General features: G+C 46.5%; 2 protein-coding genes across 4 annotated transcripts; one reads left to right on the forward strand and one right to left on the reverse strand.

The window, feature by feature from the left end:
* The first annotated feature begins 1,896 nt into the window (after nt 1-1,896).
* MASTL (microtubule associated serine/threonine kinase like) lies at nt 1,897-14,439 on the forward strand. The gene is made up of 12 exons (XM_032963407.2): nt 1,897-3,818; nt 7,525-7,662; nt 7,882-8,021; nt 9,440-9,528; nt 10,224-10,330; nt 10,494-10,881; nt 11,046-11,218; nt 11,314-12,729; nt 12,851-12,986; nt 13,150-13,263; nt 13,487-13,588; nt 13,685-14,439. Exons 1-12 carry the CDS (start codon nt 3,603-3,605, stop codon nt 13,840-13,842), a joined length of 3,177 nt encoding a protein of 1,058 aa, XP_032819298.2. The 5' UTR covers nt 1,897-3,602; the 3' UTR covers nt 13,843-14,439.
* A 59-nt stretch (nt 14,440-14,498) lies between these two features.
* Nucleotides 14,499-20,527, reverse strand: LOC116947546 (acyl-CoA-binding domain-containing protein 5-like). Of its 3 annotated transcripts, none has more exons than XM_032963418.2 (12): nt 19,823-20,527; nt 18,788-18,908; nt 18,449-18,533; nt 18,007-18,127; nt 17,742-17,774; nt 17,514-17,603; nt 16,997-17,353; nt 16,578-16,874; nt 16,276-16,487; nt 16,135-16,164; nt 15,813-15,916; nt 14,499-15,518 (listed from the first exon to the last, which is right to left on the reverse strand). In XM_032963418.2, the coding sequence occupies exons 1-12, from the start codon at nt 19,896-19,898 to the stop codon at nt 15,476-15,478; spliced, it is 1,569 nt and encodes a 522-aa protein (XP_032819309.1). In that variant the 5' UTR covers nt 19,899-20,527; the 3' UTR covers nt 14,499-15,475. The 3 variants fall into 3 exon arrangements, with proteins under 3 accessions (XP_032819309.1, XP_075925955.1, XP_075925954.1); XM_076069840.1 differs by having other exon boundaries at nt 16,135-16,191; nt 18,461-18,533; nt 19,823-20,525; XM_076069839.1 differs by having other exon boundaries at nt 16,135-16,191; nt 19,823-20,525.
* Nucleotides 20,528-22,067: the final 1,540 nt, after the last annotated feature.

Genomic DNA, 22,067 nt, shown 5'->3' on the forward strand with positions numbered 1-22,067 from the left:
TAAGAATATGAACTTAACACCTGTTTTCTTGCCAGAAAAAAGGGGAAAACCCTATTCTCATTTAGATTTTTTGTTTTCTATTTACGTGACTTTACCGGAATAACCAAGAATATTAATTCCTGCAGTCACGAACGTTTTAAGTCAAAATATCTACGTGACTTTACCAAAAGACCCAAAGAATGTGTGTATTGGTTGTGTTCATACTCTTTGGTTCTATTGGGTAAAGTCACGTAGGTGAAAATAAAATAACAAAAAATAACAAAAAATCACGACGTTTCGGCCACAACACAAGCAGCCTTCATCAGGTGAAGGGACGAGACTGTCTGGAGGACAGCGCTGGAGTGGAAGAAGCCACGCTTAGATCACGACCTTTAAGCTGTGTGAGAAGAAAAAGACCACGCGCCTTAACAAAGGAATTAGCATATAATTTAGCATTGAAATGGCTAATTGAAATAGCTAAGTTAAAGTATACACATCCACAGAGGTACCCCTTGACAAAGGAATTAGCGCTGGAGTGGAAGAAGCCACGCTTAGATCACGACCTTTAAGCTGTGTGAGAAGAAAAAAGGCCAAGTGCCTTGACAAAGGAATTAGCATATAATTTAGCATTGCTAATTCCTTTGTCAAACCATGAAGAAGAACCCTCTTGAGGAGCCTTTCAAAACCATCACTTTACCCTACATTGCTGGGATCACAAAAAAGATTTCCAAAATCTTGAATAAACACAAGATCCAGGTCCGTTTCAACACATTACATAAAATCCGTGATCTGGTTCCGTCTGTAAAAGATGTGATTCCGGACATACAATACCCTGGTGTCTACAAACTAAGTTGCCTCTGTGGTAGTAGTTACATTGGAGAAACCAAACGCCATGTCTCGGACCGCATTCGTGAACATAAAGCAGACCTTAAACACGGTAGGACCAACACCTCGGCCGTAGCAGATAATTGTTCTAATTCAGTAGGCTCACATGCCATTGACTTTTCCAAGACGGAGGTTCTTTGTAAGCCATCTGGCTTCCATGAGAGATTCGTTCATGAGGCTATCCACATATACAAGCACAGAGACAATTTCAACCGAGAAGATGGATTCTATCTTAGCAATCATTGGAAAGATTTGATAAATCATTTCAGTTCTTGATTGATTGTTCACGCTTACAGTGGCTTTCAGACAGCATACATTATAAAAAATTTCGTCTCCCCCCTCCTCTTTTCAAAAAATAGATGGACTAGTCCTGGGCAAACTGCCAATCGCTGCGCGTGACGCCAACGTTTTTTATAAATAAATAAATGTGCCGTTTTTTAAAATAAATTTATGCAAACCGACACACCTGATGATGACCGTTTGAGTTATGGTCGAAACGTCGTGAGAATTTTTATTGTTTTATATATATATTTTGTTGTTTTGTTGTTTCTCTTCAACGTGACTTTACCGAAAAAACTAAGAACTTAACACCTGTTTTTGCTGCCAGAAAAAAGGGGAAAAACCTATAATCAGCTATATTCTTGGTTCTTTCGGTAAAGTCACGTAGAAGGGAAACGATAAAATAATAAAAATATAAAACAATAAAATTCCCCTTCTACGTGACTTTACCGAAAGAACCAAGAATATGAATCCCTGCAGTCACGAAAGCTTTAAATCAAAATCTATTATCAACTGTTTGACGTTAACATCGTTCAAGTGACCGCAGCGCTCGCCTGATTTAAAATACATGCTCCGCGCTGCAATCCCGTTTCATTATATAGCAGTAAGAGTTTGGTTTTATTTTAAATACATTTAAAATACGACGAACATTAAATCGTGCACAGTTATTACTTACAAGCGCTCTTCTCTTCCAATATCATGACAATCACGTGGTGACGCGCACTGTGAAACAAATCAGGCAGCGAGGACGCCTTTCGGTTAGGGTCCTTACTGAAGGACCTCACTGGCGCATTTCAAAATGAGAGCGGGGAGAGTGGGGACAGCGAGAGACTGGGACAGAGACAGAGAGAGACATACACAGAGACACAGACAGGGAGAGACATACACAGGGACTGAGACAGTGAGAGACTGAGACAGCGAGAGACATACACAGAGACACAGACAGGGAGAGACATACAAAGGGACTGAGACAGTGAGAGATTGAGACAGCGAGAGACATACACAGGGACAGAGACAGCGAGGGACTGAGACAGCGAGAGACAGAGACAGCGAGAGACATACACAGAGACAGGGAGAGACTAAGACAGAGACAGCGAGAGACATACACAGAGACAGGGAGAGACATACAAAGGGACTGAGACAGTGAGAGACTGAGACAGCGAGAGACATACACAGGGACAGAGACAGCGAGAGACTGAGACAGCGAGAGACAGAGACAGGGAGAGACAGAGACAGGGAGAGACTGAGACACCGAGAGACATACACAGGGACAGAGACAGCGAGAGACTGAGACAGCGAGAGACATACACAGAGACAGCGAGAGACATATACAGGGAATGAGACACCGAGAGACTGAGACAGCGAGAGACATACACAGGGACAGAGACAGCGAGAGACTGAGACAGCGAGAGACATGCACAGGGACTGAGACAGCGAGAGACATACACAGGGACAGAGACAGCAAGAGACATACACAGGGACAGAGACAGCGAGAGACTGAGACAGCGAGAGACATACACAGGGACTGAGACACCGAGAGACTGAGACAGCGAGAGACTGAGACAGCGAGAGACATACACAGGGACAGAGACAGCGAGAGACTGAGACAGCGAGAGACATACACAGGGACAGAGACAGCGAAAGACTGAGACAGCGAGAGACATACACAGGAACAGAGACAGCGAGAGACTGAGACACCGAGAGGCTGAGACAGCGAGAGACGGAGACAGCGAGAGACATACACAGAGACAACGAGAGGCATACACAGAGACAACGAGAGACATACACAGAGACGGAGACAACGAGGGACTGAGACGTGTAGCGGTAAACTGGGACGGAGAACAAGGGACAGACACTGAGATATGAGGAAAGGGACAAGTGTGATAAGGACAGGTGGACGAATACTAAGACGGGGAGGGAGCAAGGAGACAGCGAGACAAGAAATGTGAACAACAACAACAAAACAGACTATCGGATAGACAATGGGACAACAGCGACAGTGAGAGCCCGAGGCAAGAGACAGTGAATGGGACAGAGACTGATCCAGAGACATGACAAAAGAAAGATAGGCAGCAGAGGCATGAGATAAGACAGCACTGAGAGACGAGAGATAAACACGGGGACACATTTGGAGACAATCGACGGACAAGGAGCCGTAGAACACACGATATAGGGGGTCAAACACGATATAGGGGGTCAAACACGATATAGGGGGTCAAACACGAGAGAGGGGTAGGGGAAAGGAGTCGAGATACGGGGTGGTGGGTGGGGGGTTATGGGATAATAAGAGACTCGGGAACAGATACACAAAGAGACAGAGCCTTGATAAATAGGATCTGGGACGCTGGTGACACAGACGGAAGGAACAGGCGAACCCAGGGGGGGTGGTGGTGGTTGTGTTTTTTTCTGACGCTTTCAAGCCCCGGGACCCGTCCCCCCCACGCCTGGCTGTGACCGTGATGGAGGCCCTCGACGACACGCGGCCGTGCCCGCCCGCTTCGGGCTCGGGCGGGCAGCAGGGCCAGGGGACCGAGTCGGGCTCCGTCGTGTTGCTGGCGGTGCCGGGGCCACCGAGCATCGCGGATTTCCGCACCCTGAAGCCCATCAGCCGTGGAGCCTTCGGCAAGGTCTACCTGGCGCGCAGGGAGAGCACGGGACACCTCTACGCGATCAAGGTGAGCGGTCACCCGCACGCACCCTGGCGTACAGACTTGCCCAGGGTAACAAAGATCTCACCTCCACAGCCCTTAAACAGATTGTTGGGGTTGTAAGCGTCGGTAGCGGGCACCGATGATTGCCGTCACGGCACACGAGGTGGGGGGGGGGGTGCATGTCTGCTCACCGCACCAGGTACTCAATTAAGGCTGAGTCGACATATACAACAACAACAACTGCCATTCGCCACTAAGTGGCGGTGACGTCACCACGACGCTTGTGCCAGGACATGTGCACCTTGAGGCCACGTGAAGTGTCGCACGCCCGCTGGCAGGAGGTCACGGGGCAGACCCAGGTGCCACGGGTCGACTGACTGAGATGACTGGCTGATGCACCACCTGTGCCCCCTACTGTGCCAACCTGCTGTGCTTTAGCCACCCGGCGCTCCGCTCGTTGTTGTGAGCGTCGCTCCTCCGCCCTCCGTTGTTGTTGGAGGGCGACTACCTCCAACTGCCCAGTAGAGTCCTTCACGAGCCTCCTCCACAGAGGCCGATCTTGACACCGCTGGTACCAGTAATCGGCAAGTTCACTCAGCTCCACGTCCTCCTGTACCACATCACTCCATCTCTTCTCTAGCCCGTGCCTCCTGTACCATATCACTCCATCTCTTCTCTAGCCCGTGCCTCCTGTACCACATCACTCCATCTATTCTCTAGCCCCGTGCCTCCTGTACCACATCACTCCATCTCTTCTCTAGCCCGTGCCTCCTGTACCACATCACTCCATCTCTTCTCTAGCCCGTGCCTCCTGTACCACATCACTCCATCTCTTCTCTAGCCCCGTGCCTCCTGTACCATATCACTCCATCTCTTCTCTAGCCCGTGCCTCCTGTACCACATCACTCCATCTCTTCTCTAGCCCCGTACCACCTGTACCACATCACTTCATCTCTTCTCTAGCCCCGTGCCTCCTGTACCACATCACTCCATCTCTTCTGTAGCCCCGTGCCTCCTGTACCACATCACTCCATCTCTTCTCTAGCCCCGTGCCTCCTGTACCACATCACTCCATCTCTTCTCTAGCCCGTGCCTCCTGTACCACATCACTCCATCTCTTCTCCAGCCCGTGCCTCCTGTACCACATCACTCCATCTCTTCTCTAGCCCGTGCCTCCTGTACCACATCACTCCATCTCTTCTCTAGCCCCGTGCCTCCTGTACCACATCACTCCATCTCTTCACTAGCCCCGTGCCTCCTGTACCACATCACTCCATCTCTTCTCTAGCCCCGTGCCTCCTGTACCACATCACTCCATCTCTTCTCTAGCCCGTGCCTCCTGTACCACATCACTCCATCTCTTCTCTAGCCCGTGCCTCCTGTACCACATCACTCCATCTCTTCTCTAGCCCCATGCCTCCTGTACCACATCACTCCATCTCTTCTCTAACCCTGTGCCTCCTGTACCACATCACTCCATCTCTTCTTTAGTCCCGTGCCTCCTGTACCACATCACTCCATCTCTTCTCTAGCCCCGTGCCTCCTGTACCACATCACTCCATCTCTTCTCTAGCCCATTGCCTCCTGTACCACATCTCTCCATCTCTTCTTTAGCCCCGTGCTTCCTGTACCACATCACTCCATCTCTTCTCTAGCCCCGTGCCTCCTCTACCACATCACTCCATCTCTTCTCTAGCCCCGTGCCTCCTGTACCACATCACTCCATCTCTTCTCTAGCCCCGTGCCTCCTGTACCACATCACTCCATCTCTTCTCTAGCCCCGTGCCTCCTGTACCACATCACTCCATCTATTCTCTAGCCCCGTGCCTCCTGTACCACATCACTCCATCTCTTGTCTAGCCCGTGCCTCCTGTACCACATAACTCCATCTCTTCTCTAGCCCCGTGCCTCCTGTACCACATCACTCCATCTCTTCTCTAGCCCCTTGCCTCCTGTACCACATCACTCCATCTCTTCTCTAGCCCCGTGCCTCCTGTACCACATCACTCCATCTCTTCTCTAGCCCCGTGCCTCCTGTACCACATCACTCCATCTCTTCTCTAGCCCCTTGCCTCCTGTACCACATCACTCCATCTCTTCTCTAGCCCCGTGCCTCCTGTACCACATCACTCCATCTCTTCTATAGCCCCGTGCCTCCTGTACCACATCACTCCATCTCTTCTCTAGCCCGTGCCTCCTGTACCACATCACTCCATCTCTTCTCTAGCCTCGTGCCTCCTGTACCACATCACTCCATCTCTTCTCTAGCCCGTGCCTCCTGTACCACATCACTCCATCTCTTCTCTAGCCCCGTGCCTCCTGTACCACATCACTCCATCTCTTCTTTAGCCCCGTGCCTCCTGTACCACATCATTCCATCTCTTCTCTAGCCCCGTGCCTCCTGTACCACATCACTCCATCTCTTTTCTAGCCCGTGCCTCCTGTACCACATCACTCCATCTCTTCACTAGCCCGTGCCTCCTGTAGCACATCACTCCATCTCTTCACTAGCCCCGTGCCTCCTGTACCACATCACTCCATCTCTTCTCTAGCCCGTGCCGCGCCCGTTTAGCCCCCTCGATCCGGCCGAACAAAAGCTGTTTCGGCATGCGGTGGCTGGGCATGCGGGCGACATGACCCAGCCACATACATACATGCAGACACGCTTATTCACGCAGACTGTCACACAAACCACAGTCACACAGAGAATCACAACAGCAACCGCCGTTCGAAGTGGTGGCGACGTGGCGCTTGTGCCATGCTAGGTGCACTTTGAGGCCACGTGAAATGTCGAAGTCTCGCTGGCAGGAGATCACGGAAGAGACGCAGCAGGGTTGATTGACTGAGATGACTACACACAGGCGAGCATTCACACATGCAGAGTTATTTGCACACCTTCACATCGCTTGACACACACAGGCACACACACACCCAAGCTTGTACACAACCACACACACCGTTATAGGTTTTTACCTGTACAATATAATCTGTACATCTGCCGGCTACGTCCATTCCATTATAAATACATTTCTCGTAATAATCGTGCTATATCACATGTTTCAGCACAGTCAGTTGCCAGTAAAATGTTTGAAGCAGACAAATATACGTAACATCAACAATGTTACTTCAGAGCTCGGTTTAACACGTCGGCTTTTGCGACCAATTTCATCCACAATAGAGGGTTTTGTTTGGCTTAGATCGCGTAAATATATAATTGTGTCTTTTAAACCCACCACCACCCGACACAGCAAACTAGTAAGGGTTGTCACGTAAACATTACGTGGCCAATTCGTCACTAGTACAGCACACCGGTGTGTTGGAGGCGTAGATGTGTTGACCACGCTTCTGCGCTCTTGCACAATGTGGGGGGGGAAGGATTACTGAGGCAACGTACATTATGCATGTGCATTATGCAAGCACTTTGAACTTGTCCTTCCTGTCTGTTGTGTTGATTAAAATAGCCCTACCAATGGTAATCCCTATTGAAGTACGCTGCCCTTTGTCGAAACGTCGTACTCGGATTGTAAATGTTGTGGCTTGGCTCTCCAACACACCGGTGTGCTGTACTAGTGACGAATTGGCCACGTTCTGTTTACGTGACAACCCTTACTAGTTGTGTGGTGGTGGGTTTTAACGACACATATTTACGTGATCTAACCCATAAAAAAGCCTCTTATACTTCAGAGCTTGTTGGCACTGTTCGTGTAACCAATTCCAGTGCATTCTACAGGTGATGAAGAAGGCGGACATGGTCAACAAGAACATGGTGCTCCAGGTGCAGGCTGAGAGGGATGCCCTGGCTCTCAGCAAGAGCCCTTCCATCGTACACTTGTTCTACTCTCTGCAGTCTGCTAACAATATCTATCTGGTGAATAAACACTTGTTATTTATTGTAGTTGCTTTTTTGGTATACGTTATTGAAACCACGTTGTGACTAATGTATTTGTTAAATCGATTGCAGTCTTTATCAGTATGAGAGAGATTATTTCAGAATGAATTGTGACACTTTTATACCTTATCAGATGAAACAATGCATGTTTGCGTTGCCTTTGGAGGAATAATGACAAGGGTGAAATTATGCGTTAAGGTGATGGAGTACCTCATTGGCGGTGATGTGAAGTCACTGCTGCACATTTACGGCTACTTTGATGAGGACATGGCTGTGAAGTACATCGCCGAGGTGGCACTGGCTCTTGACTACCTACATCGCCACGGCATCATACACCGGTGGGCGGCACACACCGCTGGTGCACAAGCGCTGCACTCTCCAAGCCCTAAACCTAACGTTCCTCTTTACGGCAGGAACATTTCAACACTGTTTTCTGTACTCATGGAACGTAATTGTACGTGTAGTAACATCGCGGATGTCACTGTAATGTGCCGACCCTAGAGGGGCACGGCGTGCGATGTACTCACATCGCGGACATCACGTATGTAGCGACATCGTGAATGTCACTGAGTAATGCCGGCTCTAGCGAGGCATGGCGTGCGATGCATTGTCATCGCGGACACCCCGTAGGTGGGTGTAGTACCAGCCCTAGGGGGGGCTCGGTCAGCACTGGGATAGCGCAGTGGCACCACGCGTGGAGTGTAGTGCTGACTCCATCAGGAGGGAGTGTAGGAGTCTCAGCCATGGGATAAGGTTACCCTAGGCGATGGCACTCTGGTTGATCCTGGAAGGCACGTGACCAGTAAGATCTACACAAGGGCCCCAGGTGGGGGGCTTGGGGGTGGTCACGTGCCAGGGTAAATCCTACAGGAAGGGTCGAGAAACAGCAAAAGGTTTCTCAAAGGTGGTCGTGGCCAAGGGGGAGGCCAGCCACGGCCCAGCAGCATATAAACCGGGGTCCGTACAGGGGTTCAGCGTTGCTGCCGTCATCTGAAGGTCTACGATCTACGTTCTACGTCCAAGAAGAAGTCACCAACACGTGGATGAGGACCCCAGCTAGGGTCCTGTCTGTTGCAGCTACTCCCAGTAACTAGCGTAGTTAGCCTGGTGGTCCACCACCATAGGTTATCTGGTAAAGGGGCAGTAACCCCTTTGTGGTATGTGTTGGTATTAATAAATGTGTTGCCTCCAAGAAGTACATCTGCAACTCAGTTGAATCCACAACATATGTATAAGATAATCGGGTATATTATTGGTTTATTTTAAGTGTACTTTGTTTTTTTTTTAATCTTACATAATTATGCAATGCTTGTCAATGTCTCTGTAGTACATGTTGCCTCATTGCCTCCCCTGAAGTTAAACAATCGTTGAAAACCAGTCTTAGACATTTATGACTACTGTTCCTGCAGATGCAAGGTAAGGATAAAATCTTATGCACTTCTGACCCTGAAGATATGGGGTGAAGGAAAGCAGTTTTGGGCACTACTGAAGTGGTAAGCAGTAATTGGATATTTAAAAAAAAATCTCCCAAGTAAAAAGGTCAGGAAGGTCACTGGATGTTATTCAAAGGTATGAGTGAAGGTCTGTGATTGGATACAAAAACATTCTGCGGGGGAGAGGAGTGCCAGGGACTACGGATTCTTTCCCCCGTTTCTGTGGGGATAGTATTCGCTTCCTTAAAATAAAGTACATATAAAAGTATATGCAAATGCGTTCAATGAGAGTCTTAATTTACCTATGCCTTTGTGTTTCACAGGGACTTGAAGCCAGATAATATGCTCATCTCTGATACAGGACACATAAAACTCACAGATTTTGGTCTGTCTAGGGTCTCCTTAAACCGAGGTATGAGCAATAGATTGTCACTCTTTTAACTACAGTATTCAGAAACACGGCAAAGCTTTTCGGAAAGTACAGTACTTCACAACTAATATGTGCTACTTTTTGGTTCTTTCGGTAAAGTCATGTAGAAAGAAAATAAATTTAATAATAGAATACGACGTTTCGATTGCAACACAAGCAATAATCATCAGGTACGAATAAGTGAGAAGAAACCTAGTAAACTTAGAAATATGATGCAATACAACACAGAGAGTCGACTAACATAACAGTCAACACCCTACCTGGTTGATTACGTTCTTCCAAATATTGCTACATTTTATCGAGACAAAACACAGACGCGGCACTCTTAGGAAGAACGTTAATCAACCAGGTAGAGTGTTAACTGTTATGTTAGCCGACTCTCTGTGTTGTATTGCATCATATTTCTAAGTTTACTAGGTTTGTTTTTTCTCATTCATTCGTACCTGATGATTATTGCTTGTGTTGCAATCAAAACGTCGTATTCTATCATTTAATTCATTTTCTTTCTACGTCACTTTACCGAAAGAACCAAAAAGTAATTCCTGCAGTCATGAAAGCTCCAAATCAAGTTTTAACTAATGTGCATTACTAAGTATTTTCCAAATTGGTGCTCTTGTGTTTTATATTGTTGTCTTTACTTAATTGCATCAATCTTTATTGGCTTTTATATTTTTCAGAGATCAACATGGCTGACATCATGTACACACCTTCTATTAAGAACTCTAAAATGAGTATCTCTCGAACTCCTGGCCAGATACTCTCCCTTGTCACATCCTTTGCCTTTGTAAGTTACACACACATCTGCATATCATAAAGAGGTTTGAAACTGATTTTTTTTTCCCTGTAAATAATGCGAAACATCTAAATGTCTGAAATCTATTAATCGACCAAACAGGGGACAGATTACAGACTGCACCTAAACTTATTTTGTGCTCTGTTTATTTCAGAAATCTGCTGAGAAGTCCGGCTGCAATCCGATGTCTTCGCCAGAAAATGTGTGCTATGATAGTATGCAGCGTGAAAACACAATGTGTGGTAGCATCTCCTCTACTTTGGAGCCAGGGATGCACAACACACATTGTACACTCAGTTCCGTTGCGGGATCTAGCCTCATGGTGTCGCGGAGCGTTGGAGAGCTTGATTCAACGACGACAACACAGAGAGGAACTGACATAGACATGAGCTTGACGTCACCTGCAGGAGGGCCGATAAATGAAAGCGTCATGTTCTTAGATCCAAAAGATGATATCTCCGTCAAATCCTCCCAAAAAAAGTACAGTCTTAACATTCCTCATGCATTTAAAAGAAAGTTAAACAAAAGGCTCTCGGCACTTGGTAAGTTGTATTTTTGAGAAGCTTCCTAATTACACTTATCAAGGGATTCAAATATTTCTCTTCCATATCTGAAAGTACAATGGAATATATATCATGCTTTGTTGAAGTCTTATCTCTGCATTCAGCAATGTCAGAGTAATAGGTCCTGAAATGTGTTTTCTCAGCAGGTGGAGGTGCTATGCACAGCTCTCCAGCCCCTGTGGTGTCTTTGACACCGCGCCTGCTCAAGTCACACAGCTCCCCAAGCAGCTGTGGCTCCCGTGGGTCTCCCCACACCAGCTCGGTGCTGCAGACTGACAGAGTGACACAATATGCAGATACACAAATCGTCGATAAGGTAGGATGTATTCAGTTTTTATATGCAGTTAATTATTGTACTTCATGATTCTTTTCCTAAGTCTAATTGATGTGTAAATAATTGTTGTTCACCAGGTTCCAATAATTGGTGGTACAAGCAGCCAAGATAAAGGGAAAATTTATTTGAACTCTTCAAAGAGCACAACTTTAGCTACAATGCTGGAGATGCCGCACATTGCTTCAAAGAGTTCAGGTTTTGCTACAAATAATGCAGATTCTGACAAGTCTTATGTAGGGGTTCATTCCACATGGACAAGTATCCTGGATGAACCACTGGTCACAGAGAAGCCTGCTGTCTCTAGTCCAGAATTCAATGATTTCTCAGATGAGGGTATCTGGAAAAGATGTAGTCCTGAAGTGGCGAGCCGTTTTATGAACAATGCAAGTGAAAATAGTTGTGTACAAGAAGACTGCATGCCATCAGTTTTGAACGAGAATAAAGAGAATGTAGTGGTTCAAAATATGGTGGATTTACGTAATCAACGGGATGGTACTTTTATGGTAAAAAGACAAATGAAACAAGACGAAATGTTGGGATGCGAATGTGATGGCAATTTTGGACATCCATCACAAGGGAGAGTAAAGAGGAGATTTGAAGAATTAGAGCAAAGCCCGGTAAGATTAAAAAACCACGTTGGACGTTACGAAGTTCGACAGTATGAGAGGGCAGCAAAGATTTCCAATGTCAAAAAGAACTGCCATACAGGTTTGACTACATTTGTGAATACAATTTGCATTCAAGGAAATCAAAAGCCAGATATAGGCTCCGACTGTAACGTTGATACCTACCATACTTTACCTAGCACAGAAGCTGAAAATGGCGTAAATGTTTCGGCACCGATAAGTGGATCCAAGGACCTTTTAAAAACCAAAAATGATTGGCAGATAGAGCATATAGTTTGCAAAAGCAGTACTCCATCTGTTGCAAAAAATCTGCTTACACACCTTGAAAAAAAGACACACGACAGTATTTGTGTGGACCCTGTTGAAAAAGATCTGAGAAGCTTCAGTAGTTCTCTTAATTCCTCTGGTAATGACAGCTCTCACATGGAGAGGAGCCTATCAGACCTGGATAAGAGCTTAAAGGACCTCTCATTTGAGGACTGCAAGCTTAAAGACAACTTCACCGATTCCACCAAAGAACATATTAGTCCAAAGCAAAATGACTTGGAACCCACACAGTACTGCAACAATATTTCTATGCTTCCAAGACCAGATGCTGCATGCTTCAAGCAGCCTTCAAGTCAATTCCAACAACAGCATTGTCCTAAGCATGACTCTGTTGGGACAAAGCATCTTATACAGATAAAAAAGAATGTTGTGGTGTTCAAAAGCCAGGAATGTTTAGGGGACAGCATGCAGAGTCTTGGAGAAAGTCCTGCTGGCAAGAAGATCATTAGTGCATCCATGGACGTGTTGATGGAGTCTCCACTTCATTCCAGTAGCATGCATCACTACCTTACCCCCACTCAAAAGCCTACCTCCTTTACGGTAAGTTTGGCAAAATTTTGTTCTTGGGAGGACACACATGTAAATATGATGCTTTTTCAACTGTGTGCACCAGTGGAGATGTGTGTAGTATGTTCAGTGTCCGGATGCGCTGGTTGTGTAGACTCCGTGCCGAAAAGTGCAGACTCCGTATAGAACACCGAAGAGTGTGCGCAGAGGGCAGACCCCAGCTGCGGCCTTGCACATCTTGGGTACCCCCGACTACCTGGCACCAGAGTTACTGCTGGGAAAGCCTCATGGTACCGTGCACACACACTGCACATTACTCTGTAGCACACAAGCTGGTGTTAAATGCCATTGAAATATTTTAGTCACATGCTCTGCCACTTTGTACCTTAAAGTAATTGAATATTATCACAGCAAAGCGTGTGCATTATGATATAGTTGTACATATTTGCGCAGGCCCAAACGTCGACTGGTGGTCCCTCGGAGTGTGCCTGTTTGAATTTCTAACGGGAATCCCACCCTTTAATGACGAGACCCCAAACCTGGTCTTTCAGAACATTCTCAAGAGAGGTAAGTCAGTGGAGCTGCCATAACCTTACTATGCATTACTCAACTTATTGCATCATTTCCCAAAACGCTGATAATTAAGATTAACTAAACACCAATAATTAGTATACTGCACAACTATACTTAAGATTCTATAAAATAATCTCCATATATTTTTGTGGATGATGGTAGAAAAGCCCAGTGATGTTTTATTTTACAAGACTTATGACCTTTACTGTCATTACAGATATTCCCTGGCCATTAGGGGAGGAGACACTGTCCTGCCACACCCAGGATGCGATATCTAGGCTTCTTACAATGGACGACAGCAAGCGTGCCACCTTCAAGGGTAAATAGCAGCAGCTCAAGTGTCAATACGTCAGCAGTGTTGGTTTATAAGCTGTACATGCTTTGCTTTCAGCGCTTATGAGGTCCTCTTCCACAGATTTGAAGCAGCACGTGTTGTTTAATGGCATGGACTGGGAAAACCTGCAGGAGCAACCCATGCCATTTGTGCCACAGCCGGATGATGAGACTGACACTACGTACTTCCAGGCTCGCAATGACGCTCAGCACTTGCAGGTCTCAGAGTTTAGCCTTTGAAGTGTTCACTGCCTAAACCTCATAATACTGCGCATAGCTTGAGCAGACTTGTCATAAACAGTATTTGGAGTGACAACATTTCTTGCCCCATGTTATTGTAATGGCATTCTCATATTACACTTTAGTTTCACAGTCAAACCACAATTTCCTAAAAGTGATTTCTGTTAATTCCAAATTTGACTTGTGGTTAGAGTAATTTTTCATCATTAACAGTAACTTTCAACATTGTTAATTACCATGAAATGTAAATAAAGGTCTATTTTTTAAATCCTTAAGTTTTGTCATAAACAAGTTTGCTTCTGGCTTTTATACTTTTTAAGTATAATGCATTTTCAGTTAGGTTTTCAAATCCTACAAGCAAAATACTTTGCCCCAAGACTGACATAGAAGCCTAGTACCAACATGAGTGGCACTAACAGGTTCCCAAAGTAGTTTCTATCTAACAGTACATCAATACTAACTTGAACTTCCAGAAATGCCATGAAAATACTGTAATGCTTTAACTTCTTGGGCATGGGATAGCTGAAAATGTTAAAGAACTACTTCTGAGGGTTGTGCTTGTGTTATCTTTAAATAAATGTATCGTAAGTGTACAAAGGTGTTTATTTGTGTTTGTCATGTTTGGGTGAGCACAAATGAATGACTTCACAAAATGGTACATTTGTTTTTGTTTAATTCATTAATTCAAACTATACAGATGTTTTAAAATGTTAGGCAATTACAGCTCCTTGTTATGCTTAGTGTTTATCGCAATAGGCTTATTTTAAAACGTGTTCAAATTTTCAAAGTAGCAGCGTTATTCATTAGAAATACATTTACAACTGAAACTGTTGTCATTAACTTCGACAATTAATGTTAAGTAAAAAATTAAGTGCCGCAAATCACAATTGTATTTCGTTCCCTTTAATATATGTATCTCCATATTTAAATGTCTCTAATGGGTTGCAAATATAAAACATTTCAACAAATATTTTAGGGCTGTGCCAATTGTTGCTGGCTCCTAATTGCCGAGTGAATTCAATGTCCTACATGTGCCACACATCGGGTTCTCCCACCAGTGAAGTACAGAGCATTCTATATTCCTAAAAATGCATAACAAAAATGGACAATTTGTAATATTAAATTATTTTTAAAAAATCCCTTTGCACATTGACTTACTATTAACATGGCCTAAAGCATTGATAAAAATTGATATTTTTGTTCTGTACCAAATATTATATCAATCCCTTAGAGGCCAAGTAAACCATTGTCTATATATAAATTGTGTTTGGCTTGGATGTATAAAATGTTGCTGTCCCCTTGACTCAAATACATTCTGATGAATCAAGTATTGTGGAATACCACATTCGTGGTGTCTAATTACTAAATATTTCAAGGTCCAAGTTGCTAAATTCTAATGATTTCTTCTCATATCGACACCCTCAATCGTATTTCACTTTGAACATTTTAAACAGTTCACAGAAAAAAAACAGGTACAGACTAGAGTATAGATGAGGTGTTCAGCAGGTAATCCACATAGCTGATGAATCTATACTGTAATTAACCTTTCAAACACAATGAATAAAGTTAATCAATAAATTATTGTTAAACACTGGCACAGCCCAAAGTATTTTTCTCTTCATGTTATTCTTATTCAGTGTAATGATGATAAGAATGCACCAGCTTTCTTGATTTTTCTGCAAAAGATGAGAGCCCCTCAATAAAAAAATAATTCATGTTGTGTTCACAACATCTGCAGTTAGGTGCTACTTAGAATCAATATTTTAACGTGCACATTTCTCAGTAAAGCACACATTTAAAATTAGGTTTCAAGGCACATGCTTGGTATAATATATCACTCATAATATGGCTTCTACACTTTGCGTGGTTGGCTACGTACGAAATAAGTTATACATGCATATACAAACTGTTCAAATCGGACGTCAAACGCAAATAATATTAGTTATGGATGACTTGTGATTCCATGTTACCTGCGTTGCCGGAGAACGTGTACCAGCCACTGTGCTACAAATGGCCAAATCATGAAGAATATCAGAGCTGGAGCAGACATCTCAAATGGCCACCCAGAATGGTTCTGCCAAGAAAAGTAGTGTTTAATAAAGTCGAAGAAAAAATATTCAGGCATTTGTATACTGACTGAATGTGCAGCATTCCATGAGAGAAGGAACTTTCAATCTTAAAGATGTATAGTGGGCAAATGCACTGTACTCTTACATATGTACTATATAATTACTATTCGGTGCACAATTTGTAATTAAATTATTGATAATTTTAAAAAATGTGTTCACCTACCGATCTTGCAGGAACATGCATTTCATAATGCTGTGGAGAGAAGGCAACCGATCGGGCCTGTGGACAATTAATTTGCAATTAGAAAATGTTACACAATTACAATAGCATTAGTGTTCTAATGCACACAACTGAGGGACGCACCTGTGTAGCTGCCAAAGCCTCCAACGTGCTCAGCCTCTGCAGGACACTCTGCATGTCCTGCTGTAACCGCACCAATGTAGCGGCAATTTGCTCGCTGACATCAGTCTGGTGCCTTCGGCTTTCTCCCACATCGTCTCCATCGCCACCACCAGCCCCGCTCCCTCCCGAGTGGTGTCCTCGGGCACCTTCTCTTGGAGTGGCTCTCCTTCCACCTGTTAATAGCATAAGTATCTAGTTTGTTCACATGAACAATTTCAACAAGTAATAGTTTCTCGTGCTGTTCTAAGGTGCAGAGCACAAACCTCTCTCAGGTTTTATCCCACGTCTCTCTCCTTCATTGGGTCCTGTTTTATCACTGCCTGGCTTTCCCTGCCCAGGACCCAGTCCTTCCCCACCATGGCCAACAGGCCGAGTTATGGCCAGATCGGCCGACAAGCAGTTGCGCTGGTCGAGTGCATCGGAATGGTTGAGCAGACCCCTTGTCCCTCCAGCACTTTCCCATGCCTCCTCCAGCATAATCTGTTCAACTGAGTCGCAGAACACTTCGCTATCAGAGTCGCTGGTGAGGTGCTGCACACGGGCCTCACCGCCTGCCAAAACTACACAAAAAAAACACGGGCATTAAATGTAAAGCAGGACTGCAATAAATCAGCTGGAAAATGAAAAAAAGTGCCGTTTGTATATGTAATCTAGTTAGTTTCGAGTGTTTTCTATTGCTTACCTGAAGTCCTGCCACTAGAAGTATACTTCGGGTCAATGTCTGACTCCTGTGGGGTGCGCCTCTCCTCGTCTTCCCCAGATTGTTCTGGGCCTTCCTCTCCATGCTCAATTTGTGTAATGTGCTCCAGTTCTGACTCTGAGCCAGTCATACTTTCTGGTGGACTACTCCCCAGGTCACTTTCTCGTCCACTGTCCAATCCGTTATTTCTTTCACTATTTTCACACTGCTCTAAATGTATCATTTGGTTATTCAAGTTAATTGCATCACTAGATTCTGCGTGAAGTGCATGAGACTCTCTTTCTTCATGCTGGTCACTTTCAGGCCACTTTACTTGAAGTAACTGATTTTTTCCATCATCTAAAAGGACAACAATGTTAACAGTTATAGCTTTATTTTTTCCTCCAGGCTCATTTTTTAAGAAAATAATTTGTAAAGCAATGTGTGATTCCCCACTTTCATATTATCCTTCATAGTTATATACTGTACAGGACACACTTCAAACTTATTCACACAATACCATCATCAATACTGTCATCTTCATCTTGGTTGTCTTGGAAATGTGCCTGTCCATTGTGGTTGGGAGTGGATGTCAATACCCCACTTAATTCTGAAACAAAATGTGACACTCGTGCTCAAGAACGACACATACAATACATAGTTTTGTTGCTGCTGTATTATGTATTCCACAAGGTTTTATTCACAATGGGAAATATAATTTGAGAAACCACAATGAATCATTGCTTACCTTCAAGTGACTTTGCCATTCTGTCGAGTTTTTCTAAAACAAAGTATCGGGCAAAGCTTTGTGTTAAATAAATACCTAATTTATTTGAATATGCTGGTTATGAATGTGTAATTCTGATTTTATTACAATTATAAAACATGACTGGAAGCGTATTTAGTTTAAACGTTTCTGATAGCATACATGCCTCCGTATGTGGCCTTGAAATAGTTAAGTAATAGTCTAATGCAGGCAGTCAAAGGTAAAATACAAGACGTGCGTTTAATACCTGCGGCCTGAGATGTCGGGAAACCTGGTGGCCTTGGCATGTCACATACAACCTCATAAAATGGACCAAGCAAATGCAGAAGCTCTTCAACTTTGTCCGTAACTGGCATGCTTTCCAGGATCTACAATAAAAAACACATTTTATAGTTGGAAAGTGACAGAAGTGTGTCGAGGTGGTTGAAGCAAAATGTCATGCATGTTTTCAGTAAGTCAATGCACTGATCACAACCAAGCCTTGTGATGAACATGCAATTTATTTTCATGTTAGATGAAAAAATATATTTTTTTGTGCCAAAAAAGTTAGGTTACTTTTCTATATCTTGGTATTTGGTTAGTAATTATGAAATAAGTAAAACAAAGTTGAATCATTAATCAGAATTACAATCGGCAGTACAGTAATGTATAAAGGCTATGAGGTTGTTTTGAGCAGTGCTAGACTTTACCTGCCCTCCCACCTTTTTCATCTCATCCACATATGCTATCATGGCCTCCACTTTCGACATTTCACCAAGGGATTTCCAGGCATCCCTGTCAAAGCAAAAGACATTTTCAAATCAACAACTACCACACGATGCAGTTAAATACTTGGCAGGTTACTATTGTCACAACAGCCCATTGCCTACCATTGTCTATTCCCTAAACTTTTATAGGAGTTTGCAAATACAACACAATAAAGGTTTAAGCTAACATGACAATAATACTACTGTACTTGATTACCACTTTATTATACAGCTGAATTAGATGAGCAGATTTGTTACTGATAATGATCAAAGATAATCTACCATTTGTAGCGTCCAACGGGGTCCCAAAAACCGGGGCGACCTATCTTGCATGGTCCTTGGGTGGCTTGCTTGTAAAAACCATAAAACTTCAGCATGAGCTCATGCGATGGTTTGTAGGTGCCTACAGAGGAGAAGTTAACGTTTATGTTCAAAATCCATGTTTTTTTAAATACAGACCGACATACATTTTTGCTGGCAATTCTGTATTGAGGCTGGCTAAATAATGCAGATTAGATGTCAGATTTTCTGGACAAAAAATCTGACATGTAATAAATAGTATTAAGATAAGGATGCATAATTTCAGATTATAAAAGTAAACTGCCAGAAAATCTATGAAAGGCAAACACGGCCAGCAAGTTCAGCCACTTCGGCCTGATCACGATGGATTTAGCTATAATCCAGCGATATGCATTCTGTATGCAGTACACAGCTATTGAAATGCTGCCACATGCAAGGGGCAAACATCTCGATGAATACTGAAGGACCCCGATTCAAGGGAATGTGCGGCTTCAAGGAGTTAAATACAACCGGCAATGGTTTATAAGTACCATCTTTGCAAGTGTACAAGTCTCAGCATTTAACAGCCGATGTAAGTAATGAACACTTACACACAAATTGCGAGACATTGATGAGAAACTTGAGGTTTTGTAAAACTCCTAACATAACACACATTTCCAGTGGCGTAGACACGAACATCACAAGGGCCTTGAACCACAGCAATGTACCAACCGGAGCTAGGTATGTAGATCCCCAGCATCATGACAGCACGCAGTGACAATGACACGTTTACCAGGAAAAAAAAGTCTCGAGTTAATTCAGGAGTGTTCTCCATTGACATGTTTTAAAAATCGCATCAATGCTTTGCTTTGTGGGGGGGGGTGGGGGGGGAACTAGAGAACTCGGGGTAGACATCCCAACACGCCTATGTGGGAATAAGACGCAAAAGTCTGCACAGTCGGGTTCACGAATCCCCTTGCTGTACTGCCAGCACAGCAGGTTTTTTGGGAGCTTCACGAATTAGTGTGCGACTCGCACCGTCGTTGGGAAGACTCTTCACGGCGCGCACGGCCGCCTCGAAGCGCCTCCGGTGCTCGGCCTCCGCCACCTCCATGGCTCCACGTGATGAGAAAGCCGCAGCGTTCCGCTCAAGAGACAACGACACGGCGACACTCGGGAGACCGCGGGGTGGCCGACGGTCACCGGTGAGACGAGGGGGACGGCTTGGGTCGAGACAGACCGCGGAGTGACGGCGAGACGCGGGCTCCAGGGAAGATCGTGGACCGGGGCCTGGGGAAGGGGCTGCTGCGCTGTCCACTCGCCGGCTCACTCGATGTTGACGCTCACAATAACGCGTGCGCGTCTACCCCCCCACCACCACCACGAACGATGAACGAATCGAGTCGACGTACGGTAAGCGTTACAGTGCGCGGCAAGTTCACGGGGAACGCCGAGCCCCGCTTGGAGCAAAATAAAAACAAATCGCGGAAGCGCGCGGCGTGAATCGTGATAATCGACCCCGACCTCTACCGCCTGCGTGTTTATTTATTGCCTCCAGTCACCTCCTCCGCTGCGTGTGTGTCTGTGGGGTGGGATGGAGCTATCGTGGGGGGCTATTGTCGGGGGTATTTGGGAGGGAGAGGGGGGGTGTGGTAAGAGCCGCTGCGAGGAAGCAAACCCGGGCGAGGTTGCTCCTGCTACGCGTGAACTCGCAACATCGCAACTCAGCCGCCGTACAGCTGTCGGGCTCCGCCACGGCCATGTTGAGTGGGGAACTCCTCCGTGCGTCGGCCTGGGGCCCGAGAGGGAGCGGGGTGGGTGGGTGGTGGGGGGTAACTTTGAGGCTTCATGGCACCGCGGCACACCTCTAAATATACCTTCGCAATAATAAAGGGGTGGGGGGGAGTTACGTTGAATATAAATGCGTCGTTAAACACGCCACCACCCAACATTTTTTGCACGTTAAACAAAATGTGCCGATTAGTTACAGAAGCCACAACATTTTTTTGTGCAATTTTGACTACGACTATACTGTTACGGCCTTTTCCGCTGGTGCTGACAACCCCTTTAGCAACATGGCCGGCCGTTAGTCACAAGCCGCCAATGACGACGACGGCTGGGGGGGGGGGGGTATGTTGGGGGGGTATGTGGGGGTGGTATGTTGGGGTGGGTATGTTGGCGGGGTATGTTGGGGGGGGTATGTGGGGGGGGTATGTTGGGGGGGGTATGTTGGGGGGGTATGTTGGGGGGGGTATGCTGGGGGGGTATGTGGGGGGGGGTATGTTGGGGGGGGTATGTTGGGGGGGGTATGTTGGGGGGTATGTGGGGGGGGGTATGTGGGGGGGGGTATGTTGGGGGGGTATGTGGGGTATGTTGTGGGGGTATGTTGGGGGGGTATGTTGGGGGGGTATGTGAGGGGGTATGTTGGGGGGGGTATGTTGGGGGGGTATGTTAGGGGGGTATGTGGGGGGGGTATGTTGGGGGGGTATGTTGGGGGGGTATGTTGGGGGGGGTATGTTGGGGGGGGGGTATGTTGGTGGGGTATGTGGGGGGGGGTATGTTGGGGGGGTATGTTGGGGGGGTATGTTGGGGGGGTATGTGGGGGGGGGGGGTATGTGGGGGGGGGGGGGTATGTTGGGGGGCTGCGTCACGTGCCCGGAACCGCTGTCCCAAAAGTCGCGGTGGTGGGCGGGGGGCCCGGAAGGGAGTGGGGGGGGCTGAGAGAGAGTGGGGGGGGGGGGCTGAGAGGGAGTGGGGGGGGCTGAGAGGGAGTGGGGGGGGGGCTGGGAGGGAGTGGGGGGGGCTGAGAGGAAGTGTGGGGGGGCTGGGAGGGAGTGGGGGGGGCTGAGAGGGAGTGGGGGGGGGCTGAGAGGGAGTGGGGGTTCTGGAGGGAGTGGGGGGGGGGCTCGGGAGGAAGTGGGGGTGGGGGGGGCTGGGAGAGAGTGGGGGGGGCTGGGAGGGAGTGGCGGGGCTGAGAGGGAGTGGGGGGGGCTGGGAGGGAGTGGGGGGGGGCTGGGAGGGAGTGGGGGGGGCTGAGAGGGAGTGGGGGTTCTGGAGGGAGTGGGGGGGGGCTCGGGAGGAAGTGGGGGTGGGGGGGCTGGGAGAGAGTGGGGGGGGCTGAGAGGGAGTGGGGGGGGGCTGAGGGAGTGGGGGGGGCTGAGGGAGTGGGGGGGGCTGAGAGAGAGTGGGGGGGCTGAGAGGGAGTGGGGGGGGGGCTGGGAGGGAGTGGAGGAGGGTGAAGCCCAGGAGGGAGGGAGTGGGGGGGGTCAGGGCGAGGCTGCGC

Source organism: Petromyzon marinus, chromosome 2 (assembly GCF_048934315.1).
Source record: "Petromyzon marinus isolate PM22_M1 ecotype Great Lakes invasive population chromosome 2, UKy_Petmar_22M1.pri1.0, whole genome shotgun sequence".
NCBI lineage: Eukaryota > Metazoa > Chordata > Hyperoartia > Petromyzontiformes > Petromyzontidae > Petromyzon > Petromyzon marinus.

Excerpts from the sequence above, each read along its gene's own strand:
- MASTL (XM_032963407.2), top strand. The coding sequence starts at position 3,603 with ATGGAGGCCCTCGACGACACGCGGCCGTGCCCGCCCGCTTCGGGCTCG. Across the intron at positions 3,819-7,524 it reads GACACCTCTACGCGATCAAG|GTGATGAAGAAGGCGGACAT; the intron begins GTGAGCGGTCAC and ends TGCATTCTACAG. Across the intron at positions 12,730-12,850 it reads AAAAGCCTACCTCCTTTACG|ACTCCGTGCCGAAAAGTGCA; the intron begins GTAAGTTTGGCA and ends CTGGTTGTGTAG.
- LOC116947546 (XM_076069839.1), bottom strand. The coding sequence starts at position 19,898 with ATGGAGGTGGCGGAGGCCGAGCACCGGAGGCGCTTCGAGGCGGCCGTG. Across the intron at positions 18,909-19,822 it reads GAAGAGTCTTCCCAACGACG|GCACCTACAAACCATCGCAT; the intron begins GTGCGAGTCGCA and ends TCTCCTCTGTAG. Across the intron at positions 17,775-18,006 it reads CCCGACATCTCAGGCCGCAG|AAAAACTCGACAGAATGGCA; the intron begins GTATTAAACGCA and ends ACTTTGTTTTAG.